Source organism: Babylonia areolata, chromosome 35, assembly GCF_041734735.1.
Source record: "Babylonia areolata isolate BAREFJ2019XMU chromosome 35, ASM4173473v1, whole genome shotgun sequence".
Taxonomy (NCBI): domain Eukaryota; kingdom Metazoa; phylum Mollusca; class Gastropoda; order Neogastropoda; family Buccinidae; genus Babylonia; species Babylonia areolata.
The window spans coordinates 7,762,233-7,788,168 of record NC_134910.1 but is presented as its reverse complement, the minus strand read 5'-3'; the positions used below and the strand labels follow the sequence as shown (position 1 = coordinate 7,788,168).

Here is a 25,936-nt window from a genome sequence, read left to right as displayed (position 1 = left end):
TTTCATGGAAGAAGTCTTCTTTGCCGAATGAGTCGCAGTCATCTACCGTCATTCACCAGTTTTAGGTCAAGACTGGTGTTCGGAATAAATGCCTGTTTATTTCCTACTGGTCATTGGTGGCATTCTGAAAACATTCATAGAACAGAGAAGGAACGATCCGAGTCCAAAGGACACTGTGAGACACGCTCTAGAGGCGAGTAGTAAATGTTTGTTTTATCGAAATTTCCAAAGTGGATTTGGTAGAGAAAAATATATGTCAAATGCCTGTTAATTATGTTATCAGCTTCTTCAGATTTCGAAGTAGTAATCATAAGCTGGAAATAGAAACAGTGAGACACAAAGGCATACCACGAGAGTTGCGGTTTTGTAAGGTTTGTACCATGTCTGACTGGTGATGAGTTTTTTTATAATGGAATGTCCCAATTATGATCAGTTACGAAATAGATATGTTCCTAAAAAATATTTGTCTCCAAAATCGGTTTTTATTTTTTGTTATATGCTCAAAGGAGGCAAAAAAGTCATTTTTAGCTGTAAGTAAGATGATTAGATTTGCAAATGTTGCCTAGTTATACTTTTGGAGTTAAAAGACATTTGTGTTTTCTCAACTTTTATGTGACATTGTTGTGTATTTGGAAATGTTTGTTCTGGGCACGAAAAGATTATTTTGCAGTAATCCTCCATACTCCAATAGGAGTGAAAGAATAATTAAAACTTGAAACTTGAAAGCAGGTGGATGACCGACTTTGCGGATGATCTTTCCCTCCTGTCCCATAACCAGCAGGAGATGCAGTGTAAGACCACAGCACTAGCGGACAACTCATCACAAGTAGGCCTCAACATCCACAGAGACAGGACGGAGATCATGAGAACGAATGCAACTGGTGCTGAGCCAGTCACAGTCGAAGGTAAGGTACTGGATGAGATGGAATCATTCACTTATTTTGGAAGCACCATTGACAAGCAGGCCGGCGCAGATGGAGATGTCAAAGTAAGGATTGTCAGGGCCAGAGCAGCCTTAATACAGCTCACGAACATCTGGAGCGTCACAGTGCGGTAAAAAATAAACTGAAATTCGGTTCTTCAATTCCAACGTGAAGTAAGTGCTGCTGTATTGTACTGAGCGATGGAGGATGAAAAAGACTGCACTCAACAATGTGTCCATATTCATCAACAGCTGTTTGAGAAGAATCCTCTAGACCCACTGGCCACACAAGATCAGCAGCATCTACCTATGGAAGAAGACACAACTGTCAGCTGAAAGGAGTTGGAAGAAGAAACTGAGGAGGAATCAGGCAAACGTTGCGAAAATAATCGTCAAGCATCACCAGACAGGCCCTGAGATGCCGTCAAAGGAAGAAAAAAGATACTGACCGAGAAACACGTGACGAAGACACCTCCAAGCAGACACCACGAAGATGGGCCTTACCTGGAGCCAGACAGAGGCAAAGACACAGCTAGGATAGGGGATTGTGGAGGTCTGTTGTTGACGATCTATACTCCAGAAGAGATGAAAGGCCTCACAAAGTCGTTTACCTGTTTCTCAGTAATGTTTGCTTTGTACGGTGGAGATGTTATGATGGCCGCAGATTCTGTTTTTTTGTAAGCCCACCGGCGTTTTGAATGTCAGATTTTGGAGAGATGTCATTAAGAATGGCCCTGATCTGCTGACTGGAACACGATGAAGGCCCAGATGCTACATGTGGTTATGGGAATGGACATCCACTTGTTAACTGTTCTGATGGCGGTGTATCTGCACGTATATCCCCCCTCCCCCTAGTCCCCCCTCTCTCTCTCACATGTACGCATGCTATGAATGCACTTTGCCTTTCAGGGTGCAATATACTATATTTGAACAGCATATCTAGCTTTCAGAAATCAATAGTGAACCCATTCTGTGTCCGGTGTGACAGATGCGAAATGAAAGACGTATGCCATTTATTTTGTCTGCCCAAGATACACATTCTTGCGTAAAAATGAAAATTCTCTTCTGTTATATCCCCTTCAAATTTCAAGATCTAGTTGCTCTGTTCAAACACATCAGATGATAGGATTTTAAAATTCAGAATTGATATTAAAGGAATACTCAAAGGTTGTAACTGCATAATTGCAAGGATATTTCCAGCAATTAAAAAAAAAGAAACTCAACAAAAACAAAACATATGATGTATAGTGCGTAGCTGAATATGAAATTACCTTGAATACCCTATAGTTGCCAGTGTCTATCCCTTTGTTCACATGGGTCTTACGGCCCGTAAAAAAATGAATATTTATTTTTTTGTATTTTGTATGTATGAATGCACAAGTACAGCAATGCTGTTTGAGATTTATCAAGCAAAACACTTTGTCAGAAAGAAGCACAAAGGAAGAGTTCACAATCTTTTCCAAATTACCAGGGGCAAAACGCCCACTGAAGGGGTAAAAGGCCCACTGGTAGGCGTCTTGCCCCAACACCTTGTAGGCGTTTTGCCCCAGTTAGAAAACATTACGATAGTAGAATTTCCAGGAAAATGCAAAGGAGACATATCGGTTTCAAACGCTTCGATTCAACAGCTGACACATTCCTTTCACAGAATAATAATTACGATCAAAATTTCGTTTTGAATGAACAACAGACATTGGCATTGAAATTTCACCAGTATGGGTTTTTACAGAAATTGAGGTGAAAACAATCAAGCACATGCGGAAAACAAAGCTGATTTCTGGGTGGCCTCCGTGTTGAGGTGTGTTTTTCCGGGTGTCAAGCGGAAGTAGTAAAATTGCCATTTGCTCGCTGTATACAATGATCTATATTTTGCTGGTGGGCGTTTGACCTCGACTGGGCTTTTTGCCCCGAAGTACCTATCACTAGAAACTGATCAAGTGACACGTCTGATGACTTTGGCGTAAAGCTTAGTCGACGCGTGTTTTGCGTCAAAACCGTTCTAGCGTTCGGTGGTATCACAACAGGTCTACGTTTCAGAATATCAAGACATGTTTGTATTGTATTTCTTTTTATCACAACAGATTTCTCCGTGTGAAATTCGGGCTGCTCCCCCCAGGGAGAGCGCGTCGCTACACTACAGTGCCCCCCCCCCCCCCCCTTTTTTTTTCTTTTTTTTTTGTATTTTTTCTTGCGTGCAGTTTTATTTGTTTTTCCTGTCGAAGTGGATTTTTCTACAGAATTTTGCCACGGACAACCCTTTTGTTGCCGTGGGTTCTTTTACGTGCGCTAAGTGCATGCTGCACACGGGACCTCGGTTTAACGTCTCATACGAATGACACCAGTTCTCCCACTCTTCAGAACAATCAACACAGGTGTTTTGAGTAGAAACAATTCCACTGTTCGGTATAATACAGACAGGTGAATTGGGTGGCAGTAGTTTTCATATTCCGTTCAATTAACACACGGGTTTTGAGTGACAATAGATTTAATGCTCGGTACGTTTAACACGTGATGTGAGACAGTATTTCCGTACAATCAATGCACGTTTTTTTGTTTGACAATAGTGCTACTGTTCGGTTGATTAACAGTTCTACTCTTCTTTACAATCAACAGTTGGGATGTGTATGGTAACAGGTCCACTGTTCCTTACAATCAACACCTCCTTTATCGGACAACAGGGCTACTGCTCTTTACGTAAAATCAGCACATGCGTTTTGTCGGACAACATTACTGTTCTTTACAATCAACATACTTATTTGATTTGTCTGACCATAGGTATACTGTTCTTTACAATCAACACATGTGATTTGTTGGACAAGTCCCCGACAGCCGCCACTCCCTGTCCACACTGTGTCAGAACCTTCCGGGCGCAGATTGGTCTGACCAGTCATCTGCGCACCCACAGAGCCCAACCCACCCACCCCCAGGATGACTAGATGGTCCTCGTCGATCCCGACGGACGAACCACACACTACTACTACTACTACTTATTCAGCGCTGAATCTTGTACAGAGACAAATCGAAACGCTTTCACACCAGTCATTCACACGCATGCATAACTCTAAAACAGAAGAAACTGAAGATAAGGAAGAGGCAGAGAAAGCAGGCTATCTTGGGAAGATGTGAGTTTCAAGACCACACTTGAAAGAGCTGAGTGCGAAGACCTGATGAAGCGAAAGAGGAATGTTTTTTTCCCAATTGCAAGGTCCAGAGACAGAGAAAGAACGGCGGCCGACAGTGAAGTGTTTGAATCTGGGTATGCGTAAACAGAGTGAATCCGAAGTCGATCGTAGACAGCGAGATGGAGTGAGAGCTGAAGGCAGCCACAGAGATAGGAAGGGGCAGATCTGTGAATACATTTATAACAGAGTGCTGAACTTGTACTTTATTCTGTGTGAGACAATAGGCCAAATGATCTTTATAAACAACACAGGTGTTTTATCTAATTCTACTGTTCGGTTCAGTCGACGCAACTCTAATTTTTTCTAACAGTTAACCTTCATTATCATATTTTGTTTATCAAAACATAGCTAAATCGATAAACACGCGAAATGAGAATTTAAACAAATGACTGAAATAAACACACAAGAGAAGAAAATGAATACATGTATATCAGTTTAAGATCGAAGAATAAATAAAATGTCAAACACGTATGTCAGTCTCTTACATCTTTACTGTCATCTCCAGTCTGGCAAAGCAAACAAACGATACAAATAATTTCTAGCAACATTATTGGTTTTTATCTGTCTTCCATTAGACCTTGAATGGTGGTCAGGACGCTAGTCTTTTGGATGAAACGAAAACACCGAGAACCCGTACGTAACTTACACTTAACTCACTCAGTACGGCCAGTCCTCTCTTCTCCTCTACACAGACCCCTCGGATGTCCAGTGGGTGTCTGAATGACCCAACCTTTAGCTTCCGTCGTCAGAATTGTGATATTCTTTGTCAACATTCACCTCTTCAGTATAAGAGCCTTCCGCTTGCAATATTTTGATGATGGTAATTGGGGTGAAACGCTGTTAACGTCGTCTCTTTCGCCGCTCGTATGGAGAGAGTTAAAGCACGTAAAAAAAAAAAAAATCCAACGACAGAGTTGTCCCTGGCAAAGTGATGTGGAGTAATCTACTTTCATAAGAAACTAAGCGAAAATCGGGGATGGCGATGTACACTACCTGTGGAGAGCAGCTATAATTTCACACAAAGAAATCGTGATTTAAAAAGCAATACAGTGCAATGCAAAAGAGTCCACGCGGCGATGTAAAGTGTTTAACATGTATACATGTGTGTGTGTGTGTGTGTGTGTGTGTGTTTTCAGTACTGAGTTTTTGTTAGCAAACACAGCAGACACGATTTATTTGTATTTGTATTTGTATTTCTTTTCATCACAACAGATTTCTCTGTATGAAATTCGGGCTGCTCTCCCCAGGGAGAGCGCGTCGCTACACTACAGCGCCACCCATTTTTTTTTTTGTATTTTTTCCTGCGTGCGGTTTTATTTGTTTTTCCTATCGAAGCGGATTTTTCTACATAATTTTGCCAGGAACAACCCTTTTGTTGCCGTGGGTTCTTTTACGTGCGCTAAGTGCATGCTGCACACGGAACCTCGGTTTATCGTCTCATCCGAATGACTAGCGTTCAGACCACCACTTAAGGTCTAGTGGAGGGGGAGAAAATATCGGCGGCTGAGTCGTAATTCGAACCAGCGCGCTCAGATTCTCTCTCGCTTCCTAGGCGGACGCGTTACCTCTAGGCCACCACTCCACTAAAGGGAATTTAAAGGGAAAAAACTCCTTACTAAAGAAAAAAAAAGAATATGGAGTCATAAGCACACACTATAGATATCTGAAGTGTTAGTGTTAAGGTGATTTACCTGCAATTAATGTGATGAAAGCAGACACTCGTAACAGAAAGGAATGAAACAAGGCAAAATACTTGCAAGTTTGTTCTATTTCACAACTGAAATTTGGCGGCTAAAAATGAAAAAGAAAAAGAATTTTAAAAAAATAAACACATGGAAAGTGGAACAGAATCACACACATACACACAAACACACACACACACACACACTTTTTCAAAATCAAGCTACACTCCAACCACCAAAACACAACTTGCCCTTCACAATGGCGGCGATTCTGACGTGAGAATTAAGAAAGACAGACAGACAGACAGACAAGACAGACCAGACCATCCCCCCAAGGGACGTTCACAGTTGCAGTCACACACACACACACACACACTCTCTCTCTCTCTCTCACCGTCTGCTTGAAGAGCCACTCACAATGTCAAGACCTGAACTGTCGGTGTGTCACAAACCGTACACACCTCCCGTCTATTTATAGCTGGCTTCAGGCCGGCCCGCGTGGTCCCGAGCAGGTCATGTGAGGCAGGCGTGGACTGGACGGAGGACCGTCGCCTTGTTTGTGTCGCGTCCATTGATTGGTTCCTTTCTTCCCTCCCTCCCTCCCTCCCTCCCTCCCTACCAAGCCTTGTCACAATCACTGCAGCAGGCAGGCCTGCATGGCATATGTGGATGGAATGGATGGAGAGGGGGGTGTGGGTGCTGGGCGGGTGGGGGTGGGAGTCGCGGAGGGAGGAGGGGGCAGGGGGTACCGGAGTGGGGGGGGCGGGGAGGGAAGAGGATGAGTTGGGACAGGGAGTGTGGTAGGGGAGAGAGAGAGAGAGAGAGAGAGGGGGGGGGGGGGTCGGGGAAGGAAAGGAGGGAGGGCGGGAGTGACAGTGGGCGTTGTATGTTGACCAAAAAAAAAAAAAAAAAAAAAAAAAAGGTTGTGTTTCTGTAACAGTTTCATAGCTCATTATTTGAAAAAAAGAAAGAAAAAAAGAAGAAGAAAAAAAGAGAAAAAAAAGTATTTGTTTCAATTGGAGTGCGTTTTTGTTACACTTCCGCCAGCACACACACACACACACACACACACACACACACACACACACACACACACACACACACACACACGACAAGACAAAACAAATTCTTTTATTTCGAGGATAATAGATAAGCACTGGTGTGCTTTTTTACATCCAGTCCCCGCCCTGAATAGGGTCTACACTACACAATATTTAATATTGTGTAGAAAAGAAAAATCAAAAGAAAACAACAACCACACACACACACACACACACACACACACACACACACACACACACACACACACACACATGGCATACAGGCACTAGAATGGTGTTAGTAAAATGCGTTGGGGAAAAAATGAACAAAATGAAAGAAACAAACACACACAACACACACCGCACCACAGACCAGAATGGGGGATAGAGGGTGAGGAAGGTTCTCAGTCAACCATACACATTTGACAAACAGTTTCATTAAAATGAACGATTTACATTACGCATTATGGCATAAGGTGGGAAAGGCAATGTTTTCTGAAGGTGGTTGGGCAATGGTGTTGTTTAATTGTTTTGGGGAATGAGTTCCATAGGGTGGCGCCTGAGTAAACCAGACTGGATTTGAACAAGTCAATTCTTGGAATTGGGATATGGACTTTGGGGGGGATTCCTTGATGAATTTACAGAAAATTTGTCTATTAATGTTGGTGGTGCATTACCTGTCATAATCTTTTGCATCATGATTCCTTTATTGTACTCTAATCTACGGATTAGTGGGATAATATTCGCTTGTTTATAGTCTGAGTCTAAAAGGGTAGTCTGTTTAAGGAGTACCAGCTTGAGCCCCCGTTTATGAAGATTCTGTAATGGCTTCATGGTATTCGCACTTGCGGAGTCCCATAGTGTTGATGCATAATCTATTGTAGACTGGATATGCGCTTCATGTATACCTACACACATGTATATATACATATATATATATATATATATATATATATGTGTGTGTGTGTGTGTGTGTGTGTGTGTGTGTGTGTGTGTGTGTGTGTGTGTGTGTACATATTTTGTATTTTGTGTTTTGTATTTCTTTTTATCACAACAGATTTCTCTGTGTGAAATTCGGGCTGTAATTACCTCGTCAGATACGGACAAGTCCCTGTTGAGGAGGGTGTTGAAGTGCTCTGCCCAGCGGGCAAGGATGTCTTTGTCTGTCAGGAGGGTGGTCTGGTCAGGGGGTGATCCTGTGATTCTCGGCCCATACACAGCTCGGAGACCATCATGGAAGGTCTTCATGTCGTGAACATCAGCAGCGGACTGAAGCTCTTCGGACTTTCTCTCCCACCAGGTGTTCTGCATCTCACGCAGCCTCTTCTGTTCGAGTTGCTTGGTTTGCAAGTATTGGTTCTTCTTCCTCTGGCAGTCTTTATTGGAAATGTGATCCTGATGCCGTATATGCAGTGTGTTCAGGAGCTTGGAGATTCCATAGTTGTTCTCGTCAAACCAGTCCTCTGTACAAAGCCGAGTGTGTCAGCTGCTGCTGTGTACACAGCATCTCTAAAGGTGCTCCATACCTCTTCTACATCAGTCGATGCAGGAATTTCTTTGAGAGCTGCTTGGATTTGCTGCTGCAACACGTCCTTGGTGATAGGGAGGCGGTGGATGTTCAGCTTCCTAGGGGGTTTCTGCCTGGCTGGTTGGAGCTTGCGTGCAAGTCTGATGTTCATCTTGCTGCATACCAGGCTATGGTCCGACCAACAGACTGCTCATCTCATGCAGCGTGTAGTGGAAACATCACCTCTGTCCCTCTGCCGGACAAACACATAGTCCATCATGTGCCATTGCTTGGAGTGGGGGTGCATCCATGTGTTCTTGTACTTGTCCGCTTGTTGGAAGAAGGTGTTGGTGATGGTCAGTCCATGCTGCGTGCAGAGCGAGAGCAAAAGCAGTCCGTTGGAGTTTCACTTGCCAGTGCCGTGTTGTCCTAGGACTTTTGGCCACGAGGAGAAGTCCACGTCGACGCGGGCATTGAAATCCACAAGGATGATCAGCCTGTCCTTTCTGTCTACCGTTGAAATGGTGCAACTGAGCTCCTCGTAGAAAGCTTCTTTGATGTCATCAGGGTTGGTCATCGTCGGGGCATAGCAGCTGATGACTGTGGAGAAGCGATCCTCAGACAGCTTCAGATGCAGGGTCATCAGCCTATCGTTTATCCCACGTGGAAGGCTGTCAAGCTGTCGTGCAAGTTTGGTTTGTATGGCAAAGCCCACGCCTGAGGTTCTTGGGGTGCCATCTGGCTTCCCAATGCAGTAGAAGGTGTAGCCCCTCCAACTTCTAGCTGGGTTTCACCGGCAAACCTGGATTCGCTCAGGGCTGCTATGTCCACCTGGTAGCGACCAAGCATTTTAGCAATGAGCGCTGTGCACCTTTCTGGTCTGTCGTCTCTGTCTAAAAGGGTGCGAACATTCCAGGCACCCAGAGTCAGGGCATGACTCCTGGTTCTTTTCTTCTGTTGTTTTCGACCGCTAGTGTTGGATGTCCAAGAAGGTGTGGTTTCCTACTAGGTACTAGGCGAGGCAGACTTTGTTTAGGGATTCTTTTATCTCCCCTTCCCCATGTGGGGAGAGCAGTGCTGTCCCTAAAAAGGGCTGCTCTGACGCTGGGAGGGTACAGGCGCTCCATCTGTCCCAGTCTACGGCGGACGACCATCACCCCACAGCCGCCTGCATGCAGAGTCGTGACTAGGAACTGCCAGCAGCATCCTCTGCCTGTCCCCGTTACCACTTCTCCATTGCCGCAGGGCTTGGGAAAACTGGGTGATGAAGGGCTAGCTCGTTGTTCAGACATTAGCCTGATTGCCTGACAAGCACAGGTGACTTCTTTTTTTAGTGAAGAGGAGTTGTGCAGTCCCTTCCCAACTCTCTCGCCTACCGACGCTCACAGTCCCACAGGTGCAGATACCGCCACATGTAGAACGGCCTCGGCAGGTGCAGGTTTTTTCTTCGGAAGTCCGTCTCCTAGGAGGATTTCCAGCCAAGGATAAGAGCTCCCCCTGCCCTTTGGTCATCCTCTTCCGCTTTCACAGCTGTTGGGAAAGGTATCCTTCTCCACCTGGTCCGTCGTTGGGAGACTTCACCTGCGGCAGGTAGTACTGGGTTACGTGGTACCAGTAGCAAGGGCTATGCCCCTGACCCCTGAGTTATTCTTCGTTTAACTCACCCGCTCATCCACTTGCACGCTTTTTCATCAGTTCATTCATTTATTCAGTAACTCAGTTATGCTCCCTCTCTCTGTCTCTCTGTCAGTCCATGAGTCTATGTCTTTATTTGTCTGTCTGTTTCTGTCTGTCTCTCTTGCTCTTCACTCTCTCTCTCTCTCTCTCTCTCTCTCTCTCTTTCGCACTCTCTTAAGCATTATTTTTTTCACTCACTCTCTTTATCACTCTCTCAATATCTCTCTTCTCTCTGTTGTCTCCCTCTCTCACACACACTGTCTCCCCCTTTCTCACACACAATCTCTCCTTCTCTCTCTTTCTCTCCTTCTCTCTCCTTCTCTCCCTCTCTCTCCTTATCTCTCTCCCCCTCTCTTTCTCTCTCTCTCTCCCTCCATCTCTCCCTCCTCTCTCTCTCTCTCTCTCTTTCTCCTCCCCCCTCTCTTTCTCTCTCTCCTCTCTCTCTCTTCCTCTCGCCCCCTCTCTCTTTCCTCTCTCAAAACATGTACGTCAAATGTTTATAAAACTTAAGTACTACAAGCATCCCTCTCTGTTCAAGTTGAATTTGTTAATGTCGTCAAGCAATATCAATGACGTACATAATTTTTCGGTATTCTTATATAAGGCATTCAAATTAAGAGAAATTGTTACTTCTTAAAACAGTTATAATGCATTTTTTGTTGTATATATATTTACACGGATACAATACACGGTTTGTTGTCTATATTAATGCTTATTTGTTTATGTGTTTTCGCTGAGTTGTATTATGTTTACGTATACCCCCTTCACTAGGGGCTGTGGCCTGATTGTGAATAAACCAGTCCAATTCCAATTCTCTCTCCTCTCTCTCTCTCTCTCTCTCTCTCTCTCCCTCTCCCCTGGTGAGTGTCACCGAGTGGGCAGCGGGCTGCGGCAGTTCATAAATAAATGGCAGAGATTTCCAGCCGGTGGGTTGCGGCAAGATAAAATGCTAGATGCTTTTAAAGGTAACTAACCACGTTGCATAACCGTGTGCGACATAAATGAGGAGGAAAGTCCTGCAGACTGACCATAACCGGCACCACGGACAACCGGCACTGACACAGCCAGAACAAGTACCAGAACAGGAACCACGGACTACTGGCACTGACACAGCCAGAACAAGTACCATAACCGGTACCGCGGACTACCGGCACTGACACAGCCAGAACAAGTACCATAACCGGTACCGCGGACTACCGGCACTGACAAAGCCAGAACCAGTAACAGAACCGGTACCGCGGACTACCGGCACTGACACAGCCAGAACAAGTACCATAACCGGTACCGCGGACTACAGGCACTGACACAGCCAGAACCAGTGCCAGAACCGGAACCACGGACTTCTGGCATTGACATAGCTAAAAAACCAGTACCAGAACCGGAACCACGGACTACTGGTACTGACACAACCAGAACCAGTGCCAGAACCGGTACCACGGACAACTGGCACTGACACAGCCAAAACCAGTACCAGAACCGGTACCACGGACTACCGGCACTGACATAGCCAGAACCAGTACCAGAACCGGTGCGATAGTGCCAGAACCGGAACCAAGGAGTGTCGGCACTGACAGAGCCAGAGCCGGTACCAGAACCGATTCCACAGAGTACGAGCTGGAACCAGTGACAGATAACACCGACAGGGCTGGAGGAAGGGCATGGAAGATTACATAAAGTCCTTTAATAAAAGTCCTAAGGTTCTAAACTGGCCATTGCAACCCAAACCAGAGTGCTCTTTGGTTGATGCAGGACGTGTAATATAACAGCATTAGATTTAAAATGAATGATAAATCCTGGCCCTGACGTTTTCGTTTGACAAGAGAAAAGGGCAAGAACACAGACCTTCCACACACACACGCACACACACTCTCTCTCTCTCTCCCCCCCCCCCCCCCACACACACACATATACACATGTATGATAGTCGTGTCCAACTTTGTGGAGTGATGGCCTAGAGGTAACGCGTCCGCCTGGAAAGCGAGAGAATCTGAGCGCGCTGGTTCGAATCACGGCTCGGCCGCCGATATTTTCTCACCCTCCACTAGACCTTGAGTGGTGGTCTGGACGCTAGTCATTCGGATGAGACGATAAACAGAGGTCCCGTGTGCAGCATGCACTTAGCGCACGTAAAAGAACCTACGACAACAAAAGGGTTGTTCCTGGCAAAATTCTGTAGGAAAATCCACTAAGATAGGAAAAACAAAAAAACTGCACGCAGGAAAAAATACAAAACAAGAGAGGCAAGGCCTTCAAGACTCACTTGTGATACACTTAAAAAAAAATCCAAGCTTTTTATGTATTGAGTATAATTTCAAAATGTAATGTTTAAGATGAGAAAGATCAGTTTAAAGCAAATTAACTGCCCTAGCATTAATTACAGAGTAATTTCCCTTTTTTACTATCTGCACCAAAACGTTTGCAAAATAAATAAAACTTCCATGCTTAGCAAAAGAAGTTCCTGTTTGAACAGAAAATGATAATAATGACTGCTCTTGTTGTTGGGTCAGGATATCAGATCAAAGTGCCACGTTTAGAAAATACAAAAAATATAAATATAACAGTAAATGCAGTCTGCATATAATTAGGCTTCATTTTTTTGTTGTTGTTTTTTTTGTGCCCATCCCAGAGGTGCAATATTGTTTTAAACAAGATGACTGGAAAGAACTGAATTTTCCCCATTTTCATGCCTAATTTGGTGTCAACTGACAAAGTATTTGCAGAGAAAATGTCAATGTTAAAGTTTACCACGGACACACAGACACACACACAGACAACCGAACACCGGGTTAAAACATAGACTCACTTTGTTTACACAAGTGAGTCAAAAATGGGTGGCGCTGTAGTGTAGCGACGCGCTCTCCCTGGGGAGAGCAGCCCGAATTTCACACAGAGAAATCTGTTGTGATAAAAAGAAATACAAATACAAATACTTTGACCATCAGAGCAGCAGTGGAGTGGACTGCTGTCCCGACAATCTGGGCTAGAATCTAAGTGGAGAGTGCATTGCCCAAGGTACGCTCGGCCAAGAGGGTTTCAGGACAATCGGAGCTGGAGATGGTCCCCAAAGGCCAGTCAGCCCCCGGGACTGCAGCACTAAGAGCCAGTGCAATCTTGCCTCCTGGTCTGAGTCATAGTCCTTCACACATGACTAAGCTGTGAATGAATTCCCATTTCGGTAGATAACCAACCCAATGATCGTCAGTTGGTGTTGGTCCAGCTGTAAAGCTTATGCCAAGCTTTGATTTAAGACGAGTGAGCCGGGCGCCACAAACACACACACACTTAACAGAGAAGAGGAAACAGAGATGTTCATTAAAAAGAAGAGAAAGTGGTTCAGAAAAGGAGGAGAGATGGACATCAACGTTGTCTGTATCTCAGGTTTGTCCTCAATACAGCCAGCCTCTACTGCTGGTACCACCAATTAAGTCCTTCCCTTGGGGCCTACAGTCAGCTCTTTCACTGCCGACACCATAGCGAGTGTGTGTGTGTGTGTGTGTGTGTGTGTGTGTAAGAGAGAGTGTGCGTGTAAGAGAGAGAGAGAGAGACAGACAGACAGACAGAAACTGAGTGTGTGTGTGTGTGTGTGTGTGTGTGTGTGTGTGATTGAGTGAGAGATAGAGAGAGAACAAGGAGGAGAGAGAGAGAAAGAGAGAGAGAGAGAGAGTGTGTGTGTGTGTGTGCGTGTATGTGACAGAGAGATAGATTTTTCGAGTCCATCTGGGGGAATCTGAGGCCACTGGTCTTGAACCTAGATAGCACAATACCCATGCAAACATAAACGAAAACACACACACACACACACACACAAACACACTGACTCAAGCGCTTATACAAACACACAGGAAAATAAACCTTGACAAGACGACAATCTTTATTTTCAGAAAAAAAATCGGATACAACACACACACACACACACATTCACAATTATATTTTTCAACAATGTGCATACCTCTACCTCAACCTCCCCCCCCTCTCTCTCTGTCTCCCTCTCTCCTCCCCTCCACTCTCTCTCTATATCTGTCGGTCTGTCTCTCTCCCCCTTTCACTCTATCTCTGTCCGTCTATCTGTCTGTCTACCCCCGCCCCCCCTTACCCCCCTCCCACACCACCTCACCCCTCTTTCTCTCTCCCTCCACCCACTCTCTCTGTCTCTATCTTTCTCTCCCTCTTTCCTCGATACCCAAGCCACGCGAGAGGAGAAGAACCATATCGTGCAGTGCACTGATGACGAGTTGTACTGCCAGTCCCAGCAGTGGGGTCTCCTTTCGATCCTGACTGGCAGTCAGCTGAAGGAACCACTGCCTGGAGACAGCTCACGTTTCCTCAAGTCCTGATTACAGTGGGAACGCCCAGCCAGCCCTACTGCCCGGGGGCAAAAACTTCAGCGGGGGGGGGGGGGGGAGTGAAAACGGAGAGACTGGACAGAAACAACACCGGTGGTGATTTTTCTTCTTCTTCTTCTTTCACAACTCTCTCACAGAAGCGATGGATTACGGTGTAACATGGGTGTAGAAAAAAAAAAAAAAAAAAAAAAAAAAGTTAAAAAAAAAGAAGAAGTTGGGATTGGGGATTTAGGTAAATGAGACAGGCGCAATAGCCCAGTAGTTAAAGCGTTCGACTTTTCAATCTGAGGGTACCGGGTTCGAATATCGGTTACGGTGCCTGGTGGGTAAAGGGTGGAGTTTTTTTTGTTTTTGTTTTTTTCTCTCCGATCATCCAGGTCAGCATATGTGCAGACCTGCTTGTGCCTGAACCCTCTTCGTGTGTATACGCAAGCAGAAGATCAAATACTGATCGTTAAAGATCCTGTAATCCATGTCAGCGTTCGGTGGGTTACTATGGAAACAAGAAAATACCCAGCATGCACACACCCCGAAAATGGAGTATGGCTGCCTACATGGCGGAGTAAAAACGGTCAAACACGTAAAAGCCCACTCGTTTACATACAAGTGAATGTGGGAGCTGCAACTCACGTACGAAGAAGGGTAAGAAGTAGGGAAGTGATGAGGGATTTTGTTTAATGCCGTGTCACACATATCGGTGATTGAAGACATTTTGTTAAAGTATTTACGTATACATTTGAGTATTATCGGTTACAAGGGGTGGGATATGTGAATGAATGGAGAGTTGGGAGAAACTATACAATTACAGGAAATTACTTAAAGGACTTCGTAAAAGAGAAGTCGTTAAAATATTTGTATTTGTATTTCTTTTTATCACAACAGATTTATCTGTGTGAAATTCGGGCTGCTCTCCCCAGGGAGAGCGCGTCGCCATACTACAGCGCCACCCTTTTTTTTTTTTGTATTTTTCCCTGTGTGCAGTTTTATTTGTTTTTCCTATCGAAGTGGATTTTTCTACATAATTTTGCCAGGAACAACCCTTTTGTTGCCGTGGGTTCTTTTACGTGCGCTAAGTGCATGCTGCACACGGGACCTCGGTTTATCGTCTCATCCGAATGACTAGCGTCCAGACCACCACTCAAAGTCTAGTGGAGGGGGAGAAAATTTAGGGGGCTGTGCCGTGATTCGAACCAGCGCGCTCAGATTCTCTCGCTTCCTAGGCGGACGCGTTACCTCTAGGCCACCACTCCACAACAAGCGAAACAACTGATATGGCACCTCGTGGTCTGGTGCCACTTAACAAAAGCAAACGTCAACATATGTGCTTTGTTCTGACATAATAGAAGGAGAATCTCCACTTGTAACAGCAGCATCTGTAAGAATTGAATTAGAAAAAAAAGCCAGTCCCTACAAATGAACACGGTTCCTGAAGGGTAGGATTGGCTTTGTATGGAAGTGAGAAATGACCACGGAACGTAAGTGTAGAAAGGAATCTGGAACTGTAGGGTGTGTGTGTGTGTGTGTGTGTGTGTGTGTGTGTGTGTGTGTGTGTGTGTGTGTGTGTGTGTGTATTCGTGTGTGTGTGTGTGTGTGTTCGTAATCGTGAGTCCTTTATCCTCAGTCTATATAATCTGAAGTCCCGAGTCTTTAATCCCGAGTCCACCACACCGAGTCTTATCTCGTGTCCATAATCGTGTCCGAGTCCATTACACCGAATCTTATCTCGTGTCCATAATCGTGTCCGAGTCCACTACACCGAGTCTTATCTGGTGTCCATAATCGTGTCCGATTCTACACTGAGTCTTATCTCGTGTCCATAATCGTGTCCGAGTCCACTACACCGAGTCTTATCTCGTGTCCATAATCGTGTCCGATTCTACACTGAGTCTTATCTCGTGTCCATAATCGTGTCCGATTCTACACTGAGTCTTATCTCGTGTCCATAATCGTGTCCGAGTCCACTACACCGAGTCTTATCTCGTGTCCATAATCGTGTCCGAGTCCATTACACCGAGTCTTATCACGTGTCCATAATCGTGTCCGAGTCCACTACACCGAGTCTTATCACGTGTCCATAATCGTGTCCGAGTCCACTACACCGTCTTATCACGTGTCCATAATCGTGTCCGAGTCCACTACACCGAGTCTTATCTCGTGTCCATAATCGTGTCCGAGTCCACTACACCGAGTCTTATCTCGTGTCCATAATCATGTCCCAGTCCACTACACCGAGTCTTATCTCGTGTCCATAATCGTGTCCGAGTCCACTACACCGAGTCTTATCTCGTGTCCATAATAATCGTGTCCGAGTCCACTACACCGAGTCTTATCTCGTGTCCATAATCGTGTCCGAGTCCACTGCACCGAGTCTTATCTCGTGTCCATAATCGTGTCCGAGTCCACTGCACCGAGTCTTATCTCGTGTCCATAATCGTGTCCGAGTCCACTACACCAAGTCTTATCTCGTGTCCATAATCGTGTCCGAGTCCATTACACCGAGTCTTATCTCGTGTCCATAATCGTGTCCGAGTCAACTACACTGTCTTATCTCGTGTCCATAATCGTGTTCGAGTCCACTACACCGAGTCTTATCTCGTGTCCATAATCGTGTCCGAGTCCACTACACCGAGTCTTATCTCGTGTCCATAATCGTGTCCGAGTCCACTACACCGAGTCTTATCTCGTGTCCATAATCGTGTCCGAGTCCACTACACCGAGTCTTATCTCGTGTCCATAATCGTGTCCGATTCTACACTGAGTCTTATCTCGTGTCCATAATCGTGTCCGAGTCCACTACACCGAGTCTTATCTCGTGTCCATAATCCAGAGTCCCGGGCCCTACTGTTAGGAAGGGGAGGGAAGTCACTCGGAGCTGCCTTAAGCCGCCTTGGTAAAATCAACATAGTAAGGGAGACAATTCATGGAAAATCGGCGATGTATTTATCGTTGGTTCAACAAAGTGTGAAATACATTGAAGGGCTGCAATATGTGATGCATTCTGCACTGTCAGTAAATCATTTTCCTTTGTGGTAGGGATGAGGAAGGAAAACTAGGCCTGTACTCTGCATTGCATCAGAGAATTCACTTTATTTGATGTACCAAAGTTATTTCTGATTCTGATAATAGAATAGGTAAAATATTCTTTAAAAAAAAAGAAAAAGAAAAGAAACAATGTTCACTGCGAAATAATGATAATCATAATTAAAATGATAATAATATCAATAATAATTGTAATACTAATAATATAACGAAACTAGTACTACTACTACTACTATTACTAATGAAACAAAGGTAGACACTGAGCAATTATACCTTTCGCTTGAGGATCCCAAAGGATTCAAGGGAAGTCAGTCCAACTGTCTGTTCAACATGAGAGGTGGTTAGCTTCACTCGGGGCGACACCAGCACACGACCCCAAGTGTCACCGAGAGAGTGTGTTGTGCAGAGTAACCTTCACCTTGACCTATAACTACCCCATCGCGTCCTCCTTTGGGACCCACACAACCATTATTCCCCCCCGACCCCCCCCCCCCCACCCCCACCCCGCCCCACTGGCTGACCAGATTACGATAACAATAATAATAATGTATAAATGTACATTTATACAGCGCCCTTTCTCTCTTCAGAGCTGAGAGTGCTTTACAGGAAAGAAAAAAATATTTCAAGCTTCATAAAACATTCATGACCACTCTGTTTTTTTTTTGGGGGGGGGGGGGGGGGAATCATACACACACACACTGAACTTTTTTTCTTTTTCTTTCTTTTTTTTTTGGGGGGGGGGGGGGGGGCGGGAGGGGGGGCCTGGGGGAGAATCACACACACACACACTGAACCTTTTTTTTTTTTGAAGGGGGGGGGGGGGGAGGGCGGGAAATCACACACACACACACACACACATACATACACGCACACACTGAACTTTTTTTTTTTTGAAGGGGGGGGGGGGGGGGGAGGGGGGGAAATCACACACACACACACACATACATACACACACACACTAAACTTTTTTTTTGTGAAGGGGGTGGAGGGGCGGGGAATCACACACACACACACACATACATACACACACACACTGAACTTTTTTTTTTTTTTGAAGGGGGGGGGGGGGAATCTCACACACACACACACACATACACACAATGAACTTTTTTTTTGAACGGGGGAGGTGGGGGTAATCACACACACTTATATATACACACACACACTGAATTTTTTTTTTTTTTTTTTGAAGGGGGCGGGGGGTGGGGGGTGGGGGATCACACACACATACACACACACACTGAACTTTTTTTTTTTTTGAATGGGGGAGGGGTGTGTGTGTGTGTGTGGGGGGGGGGGGAATCACACACACACACAGAGAACTTTTTTTTTTCTTTTTTTTTTTTGCCCTTTCATCTGCACTGTTTCAGTGGCATTACTCCCATGCCACTCCCGCTTTCGTCTATTGCAGTACGTCCCAAAGCCGGACGTCTACAAGGAACTATCGATGTTAGCTCGCCAAGAGGCCACACGCCAGAGGAGACCCTGCACTTCTGCTGAGTCACCTCGGAGGTGTTCAGTAGTGCCAGTTCTGATTTAACGTATTTAGGACAGCACCTACTAAGCCCCCTACTGACGACAATAATGCCTTAGTCGCGGAGCCAGACTGAGTGAACGTCCCTCCCAGTGTGGAGACCGCCATGACGTCCCTCCAACGACAGTCCCCTATGAATCTGCCAGAACTGAAGTCATTGACAAGACTCACCCCAAACGCGGAAGTGGAGGGATATCGAAACTGAGGTCACTGTGAGAGCAGGGCGTGAAAGGCCGCATAATTTGGGACTTTCTTAATACTGATGATCAAGAAGCAGAAGGAGGATGACGACTATGATGATGACGATCATGCTATCCATTTTGGTGCCAAGGCTGTACTCAACCAGACCCGACGGATACAGACAACTTGCAGTGTTGGTCAGGAAATTAAAAGCAACACACCCAAAGACGCATCCGTAAAGTGGATGATACTGTGTGGTACCAGTCTTCCCATCTAAGCCCGTTGCACACGTAACTCTGGGAAGGAGCCGGCCGTGGACTGGAAAACCCCACCTCCACTGGTATTCGAACCGGCGTCCTCCCAACCGTCAGTCCCCGACGCGAACCGCTTTGGCCTGGTGGAAGGTAAAAGATGGAGCAGAAAACGATTCGAAAAAACTCGTTTCGATAAGGACAAGCTGTGCAGTGCAGCGAGACTTGGCAATTAACTCATCACGCCTGGCAGGACGGTCTGCAATCACCACCGCTACCACCACGCGGCGCTCAAGCCCGCTCGCAGTGTTGTGGTCGGTGATGGTCACTTGGTCTGTGACGGCCCGGGCCATGTCACACCTCCCACCCATGTCGTCGGGTTTCACGATGCCGACCGGCACGCCCTGACCGCGCATCGTCTTCACCATGGCACTGTCTTCGGTGATTTTGTTCACTTCCGCTGAATCGAAGAGGATGAATACGTCTCTGTAGTGCAGACCATCTGGACCTGTTGAAAGGATTGATTGGTTGGTTGATTGATTCACTGGTTGATTGCTTGTTATTATATTAGCAGTTTTAGTGTACAGGTGGTAGTAGAAATAGTAGTAGTAATAGTGGTGGCCCTGGTGATGATTGAAATAGTAGTAGTAGTAGTAGTAGTAGGAGAGAAGCATGGACCGACAGACAGACAAAGGGGATCAGGCATGTCCCTGAGATTCTAGCTCTCGTTTCCAATGCTGGCTCGCCACCATCATTGTATTCAAACTCATCAGCGTCACACCAGCACATGTCCACCCCACAGCCCACCCTCAGCACCATCCTGCTGTGTAATACCAACACCCCAGATGGAGAAGCACGTCTGTGTGTCAACTGTGTCTACGTTGAATCACAGTAGCTGTGTGCACTGTGCGTGTGTCTATGTCTCACCGTGTCTTTGTGTCACCATGTCTTGTCTGTTGTTGTGTCTATGTATCACCGTGTCTTTGTGTCACCATGTCTTGTCTGTTGTTGTGTCTATGTCTCACCGTGTCTTTGTGTCACCATGTCTGTTGTTGTGTCTATGTATCACCGTGTCTTTGTGTCACCATGTCTGTTGTTGTGTCTATGTCTCACCGTGTCTTTGTGTCACCATGTCCTGTCTGTTGTTGGGTCTATGTATCACCGTGTCTTTGTGTGTCCATGTCCTTGTCTGTTGTTGGGTCTATGTATCACCGTGTCTTTGTGTCACCATGTCTTGTCTGTTGTTGTGTCTATGTATCACCGTGTCTTTGTGTCACCATGTCTTGTCTGTTGTTGTGTCTATGTCTCACCGTGTCTTTGTGTCACCATGTCTTGTCTGTTGTTGTGTCTATGTATCACCGTGTCTTTGTGTCACCATGTCTGTTGTTGTGTCTATGTATCACCGTGTCTTTGTGTCACCATGTCTTGTCTGTTGTTGTGTCTATGTATCACCGTGTCTTTGTGTCACCATGTCTTGTCTGTTGTTGTGTCTATGTCTCACCGTGTCTGTGTGTCACCATGTCTGTTGTTGTGTCTATGTATCACCGTGTCTTTGTGTCACCATGTCTGTTGTTGTGTCTATGTATCACCGTGTCTTTGTGTCACCGTGTCTGTTGTTGTGTCTATGTCTCACCGTGTCTTTGTGTCACCATGTCTTGTCTGTTGTTGTGTCTATGTATCACCGTGTCTTGTGTGTCCATGTCTTGTCTGTTGTTGGGTCTATGTATCACCGTGTCTTTGTGTCACCATGTCTTGTCTGTTGTTGGGTCTATGTATCACCGTGTCTTTGTGTCACCATGTCTTGTCTGTTGTTGTGTCTATGTATCACCGTGTCTGTGTGTCACCATGTCTGTTGTTGTGTCTATGTCTCACCGTGTCTTTGTGTCACCATGTCTGTTGTTGTGTCTATGTCTCACCGTGTCTTTGTGTGTCCATGTCTTGTCTGTTGTTGTGTCTATGTCTCACCGTGTCTTTGTGTGTCCATGTCTTGTCTGTTGTTGTGTCTATGTCTCACCGTGTCTTTGTGTCACCATGTCCTGTCTGTTGTTGTGTCTATGTATCACCGTGTCTTTGTGTCACCATGTCCTATCTGTTGTTGTGTCTATGTATCACCGTGTCTTTGTGTCACCATGTCTTGTCTGTTGTTGTGTCTATGTCTCACCGTGTCTTTGTGTCACCATGTCTTGTCTGTTGTTGTGTCTATGTCTCACCGTGTCTTTGTGTCACCATGTCTGTTGTTGTGTCTATGTCTCACCGTGTCTTTGTGTCACCATGTCTTGTCTGTTGTTGTGTCTATGTCTCACCGTGTCTTTGTGTCACCATGTCTTGTCTGTTGTTGTGTCTATGTCTCACCGTGTCTTTGTGTCTCCATGTCTTGTCTGTTGTTGTGTCTATGTATATCACCGTGTCTTTGTGTCACCATGTCTTGTCTGTTGTTGTGTCTATGTATCACCGTGTCTTTGTGTCACCATGTCTTGTCTGTTGTTGTGTCTATGTATCACCGTGTCTGTGTGTCACCATGTCTTGTCTGTTGTTGTGTCTATGTATCACCGTGTCTTTGTGTCACCATGTCTTGTCTGTTGTTGTGTCTATGTCTCACCGTGTCTGTGTGTCACCATGTCTGTCTGTTGTTGTGTCTATGTCTCACCGTGTCTGTGTGTCACCATGTCTGTTGTTGTGTCTATGTATCACCGTGTCTTTGTGTCACCATGTCCTGTCTGTTGTTGTGTCTATGTCTCACCGTGTCTGTGTGTCACCATGTCTTGTCTGTTGTTGTGTCTATGTCTCACCGTGTCTGTGTGTCACCATGTCTGTTGTTGTGTCTATGTCTCACCGTGTCTGTGTGTCACCATGTCTTGTCTGTTGTTGTGTCTATGTCTCACCGTGTCTTTGTGTCACCATGTCTTGTCTGTTGTTGTGTCTATGTCTCACCGTGTCTGTACGTCACATTATCTACATATCTATATGTTACTGTGTCTATGTACTGCCGTGTAGTAGTAGTAGTAGTAGTCTTCAGTTTAACTCACTCAGTACGGCCAGTCCTCTCTTCTCCTCTACACAGACCCCTCGGATGTCCAGTGGGTGTCTGAATGACCCAACCTTTAGCTTCTGTCGTCAGAATTGTGGTATTCTTTGTCAACATTCACGTCTTCAGTATAAGAGCCTTCCGCTTGCAATATTTTGATGATGGTAATTGGGGTGAAACGCTGTTAACGTGGTCTCTTTCGCCGTTCGTATGGAAAGAGTTAACGTCTTCCACTTTAAGTGATATTAGACGAAAAAAAAAGGGGGGTGGGGGTGGGGGGGGCGTGGAGGGAGGAGCGTGGTGGTGCGAACGGTATTGGGCAGAGGGTGATGAATGATGTGCGTCACTGAAAGATACAGAGCATTGGAAAAAATAAGACATTAAAAAAAGGGGAGACATAGGCACAATATGGAAGGAAACGCTAACAACTATAACAAATCTCCAATTGGACTATGCAGCAAACCTTCTGCAATAGCAGATAACATCTTGAAATTGTCAAAAAATACATTCAAAAAAATTTTCCGAGAATTACTGCCGTGTCTGCATCTCATTGTGTCCATATATCATCGCGTTTTTATGTCAGTCTATGTCACAGTATCTGTATGTCTCCATACCTTTTTCTTTTCACAGTGTCTGTTTGTTATTGTGTCTATGTGTCAACGTGTCTGCATGTCATGAGTATCAGTAGCTCAAGGAGGCGTCACTGCATTCGGTCAAATCCATATACTCTACACCACATCTGCCAAGCAGATGCCTGACCAGCAGCGAAACACAACGCGCTTAGTCAGACCTTGAGGAAAAAATAAATAAAATAAAATAAAATAACAAAATAATAATAATAATACTAAATGTCAATGTGTCCAAATGTCAGCGATTGTATGTCATTTGTCAAAATGCGTATATGTCACTGTGTCTTTGTCACAGTGTCTATCTGCCACTGTGTCTATATGTTACTGTGTCTTTGTGTCTATGTCATTGTGTCTCTATGTCATTGTGTCTGTATGTCATTGTGTCTGTGTGTCACTGTGTCTGTGTGTCACTGTGTCTATATGTTACTGTGTCTTTGTGTCTGTCATTGTGTCTCTATGTCACTGTGTCTGTATGTCACTGTGTCTGTGTGTCACTGTGTCTCTATGTCATTGTGTCTCTATGTCACTGTGTCTGTGTGTCACCGTGCCTGTGTGTCACTGTGTCTGTCATTGTGTCTCTATGTCAATGTGTCTGTGTGTCACCTGTGTCTGTATGCTGCTGTGTCTGTGTGTCACTGTGTCTATATGTTACTGTGTCTGTGTGTCACTGTGTCTATGTGTCACAGTGTCTATCTGTGTCACTGTGTCTATATGTTACTGTGTCTGTGTGTCACTGTGTCTGTGTGTCACTGTGTCTGTGTGTCACTGTGTCTATCTGTTACTGTGTGTGTCTGTGTGTCACTGTGTCTGTGTGTCACTGTGTCTATCTGTGTCACTGGGTCTATATGTTACTGTGTGTGTCTGTGTGTCACTGTGTCTGTGTGTCACTGTGTCTGTGTGTCACTGTGTCTATGTGTGTCACTGTGTCCTGTGTGTCACTGTGTCTATATGTTACTGTGTGTGTCTGTGTGTCACTGTGTCTATGTGTGTCACTGTGTCTGTGTGTCACTGTGTCTATCTGTGTCACTGTGTCTATATGTTACTGTGTGTGTCTGTGTGTCACTGTGTCTGTGTGTCACTGTGTCTGTGTGTCACTGTGTCTGTATGTCACTGTGTCTGTGTGTCACTGTGTCTATCTGTGTCACTGTGTCTGTCTGTGTGTGTCTGTATGTCACTGTGTCTGTATGTCACTGTGTCTCTATGTCACTGTGTCTGTCTGTCACTGTGTCTCTATGTCACTGTGTCTGTATGTCACTGTGTCTGTGTGTCACTGTGTCTGTGTGTCACTGTGTCTGTGTGTCACTGTGTCTGTGTGTCACTGTGTCTATCTGTGTCACTGTGTCTGTCTGTGTCACTGTGTCTATTTGTCACTGTGTCTGTATGTTACCGTGTCTACTGTCACTGCGCCTTTGTATGACTGTGTATGTACATTGCTGTGCATATGTGTCACTGTGTTAATGTGTTCCCGTGTCTGTGTATGTCAGCGGGTCTGTATTTCACATTGTCTGTATGTTTCTTGCGTCTTTGTATCGACGCGTTTGTATATCAATGTATAATATATATTATCACTATGTTTATGTGTCTGCGTATCAAATTGTCACTGTAACCGAACTATTGTCATCTTTGAGAAAAAAAAAAAAGTAGAATCAGTATTAGGATTGTTATCATCATCATCATCATCATCATCATCACTATCGTCAACAACATTATCATCATCATTTTCCAATTTATTTGCATTCACAACATGTATTACAATATGTATCACATGTATTACACAAGATGAGTTCACAACACGCATTACAATCTGTGTCGTCACAACACATGTGCTACAAGCTCTGTTATCGCTACAACAAATGTGTAGTAAAGAACAAAGCAAAAAAAAAAAAAACAAAAAACAAAAAAAAAAAAAAAAACACACACAAAAAAAAACACCCAAACCAAACACACACACACACACACACACACACAAACCCAGTCATATTACCATCCAAGCCCACACGCAAGTCTCTCAAGACTTCCACCACAGCCTCCCCGCATCGCTTGCAGATCTGAGGAACGCCCCAGGAGTGCCCGGACTGCGTCAACCCCTCCTGATCCCTGTGCCGTAACGTCAACACCGGCGGCCCGTCCGTATCCGGTGGACAGCTTCTGGCGCCGTACTTGGCTGTTCTGATAATCCTGTGGTCGCATCAGAAGTAGGAAAGGCTGAAACGTTCCTTTGCGATGACGGGCGCCATAGCCGAATGGTCAAAGCGTTGGACTTTCGATCTGAGGGTCCCGGGTTCGAATCACGGTGACGGCGCCTGGTGGGTAAAAAGGGTGGAGATTTTTACGATCTCCCAGGTCAACATATGTGCAGACCTGCTAGTGCCTCAACCCCCTTCGTGTGCATATGCAAGCAGAAGATCAAATACGCACGTTAAAGATCCTGTAATCCATGTCAGCGTTCGGTGGGTTATGGAAACAAGAACATTCCCAGCATGCACACCCCCGAAAGCGGAGTATGGCTGCCTATATGGCGGGGTAAAAACGGTCATACACGTAAAAGCCCACTCGTGTGCATACGAGTGAACGCAGAAGAAGAAGAAGAAGTTACTTTGCGATGGATGTTCTCCTTCTTGACTTTGAAGCCGCTGGTGCAAGCTGCATGAGCGAGCTCAGCGGGCGCTTAGCATTTGCTTAGCGTTTAAGAACGTTCCTAACTAGTTACATGGTAAAGTCTATAATATGCTTAGGAACAGGTTTGACTCTGAGGAAACGTAGCTCTGCAAAGATCCCCTCATTGCATCCCGGTCCTGGACCTTGGGATCAGCGGTAATTTCTGAGTTAGTTGATCAAACTTAAGATACGAGAGAGATAGAGACAGACAGACAGACAGACAGAGACAGAGAGAAAGAGACAGACAGACAGACAGACACAGAGACA

At 45.3% G+C, this 25,936-nt stretch overlaps 1 protein-coding gene across 1 annotated transcript in view; it reads right to left on the bottom strand.

Moving 5' to 3' along the window:
- Positions 1-19,270: 19,270 nt before the first annotated feature.
- The window catches only part of LOC143278101 (uncharacterized), a 36,945-nt gene continuing 30,279 nt past the window's right edge, over positions 19,271-25,936 (bottom strand). Inside the window, exons 11-12 of the mRNA XM_076583133.1 lie at positions 24,996-25,189; positions 19,271-19,865 (exon numbers count right to left, since the gene is read on the bottom strand). Of these exons, the coding sequence (XP_076439248.1) occupies positions 19,474-19,865; positions 24,996-25,189 (586 nt within the window). The 3' untranslated portion in view covers positions 19,271-19,473. The remainder of the gene's footprint in view (positions 19,866-24,995; positions 25,190-25,936) is intronic.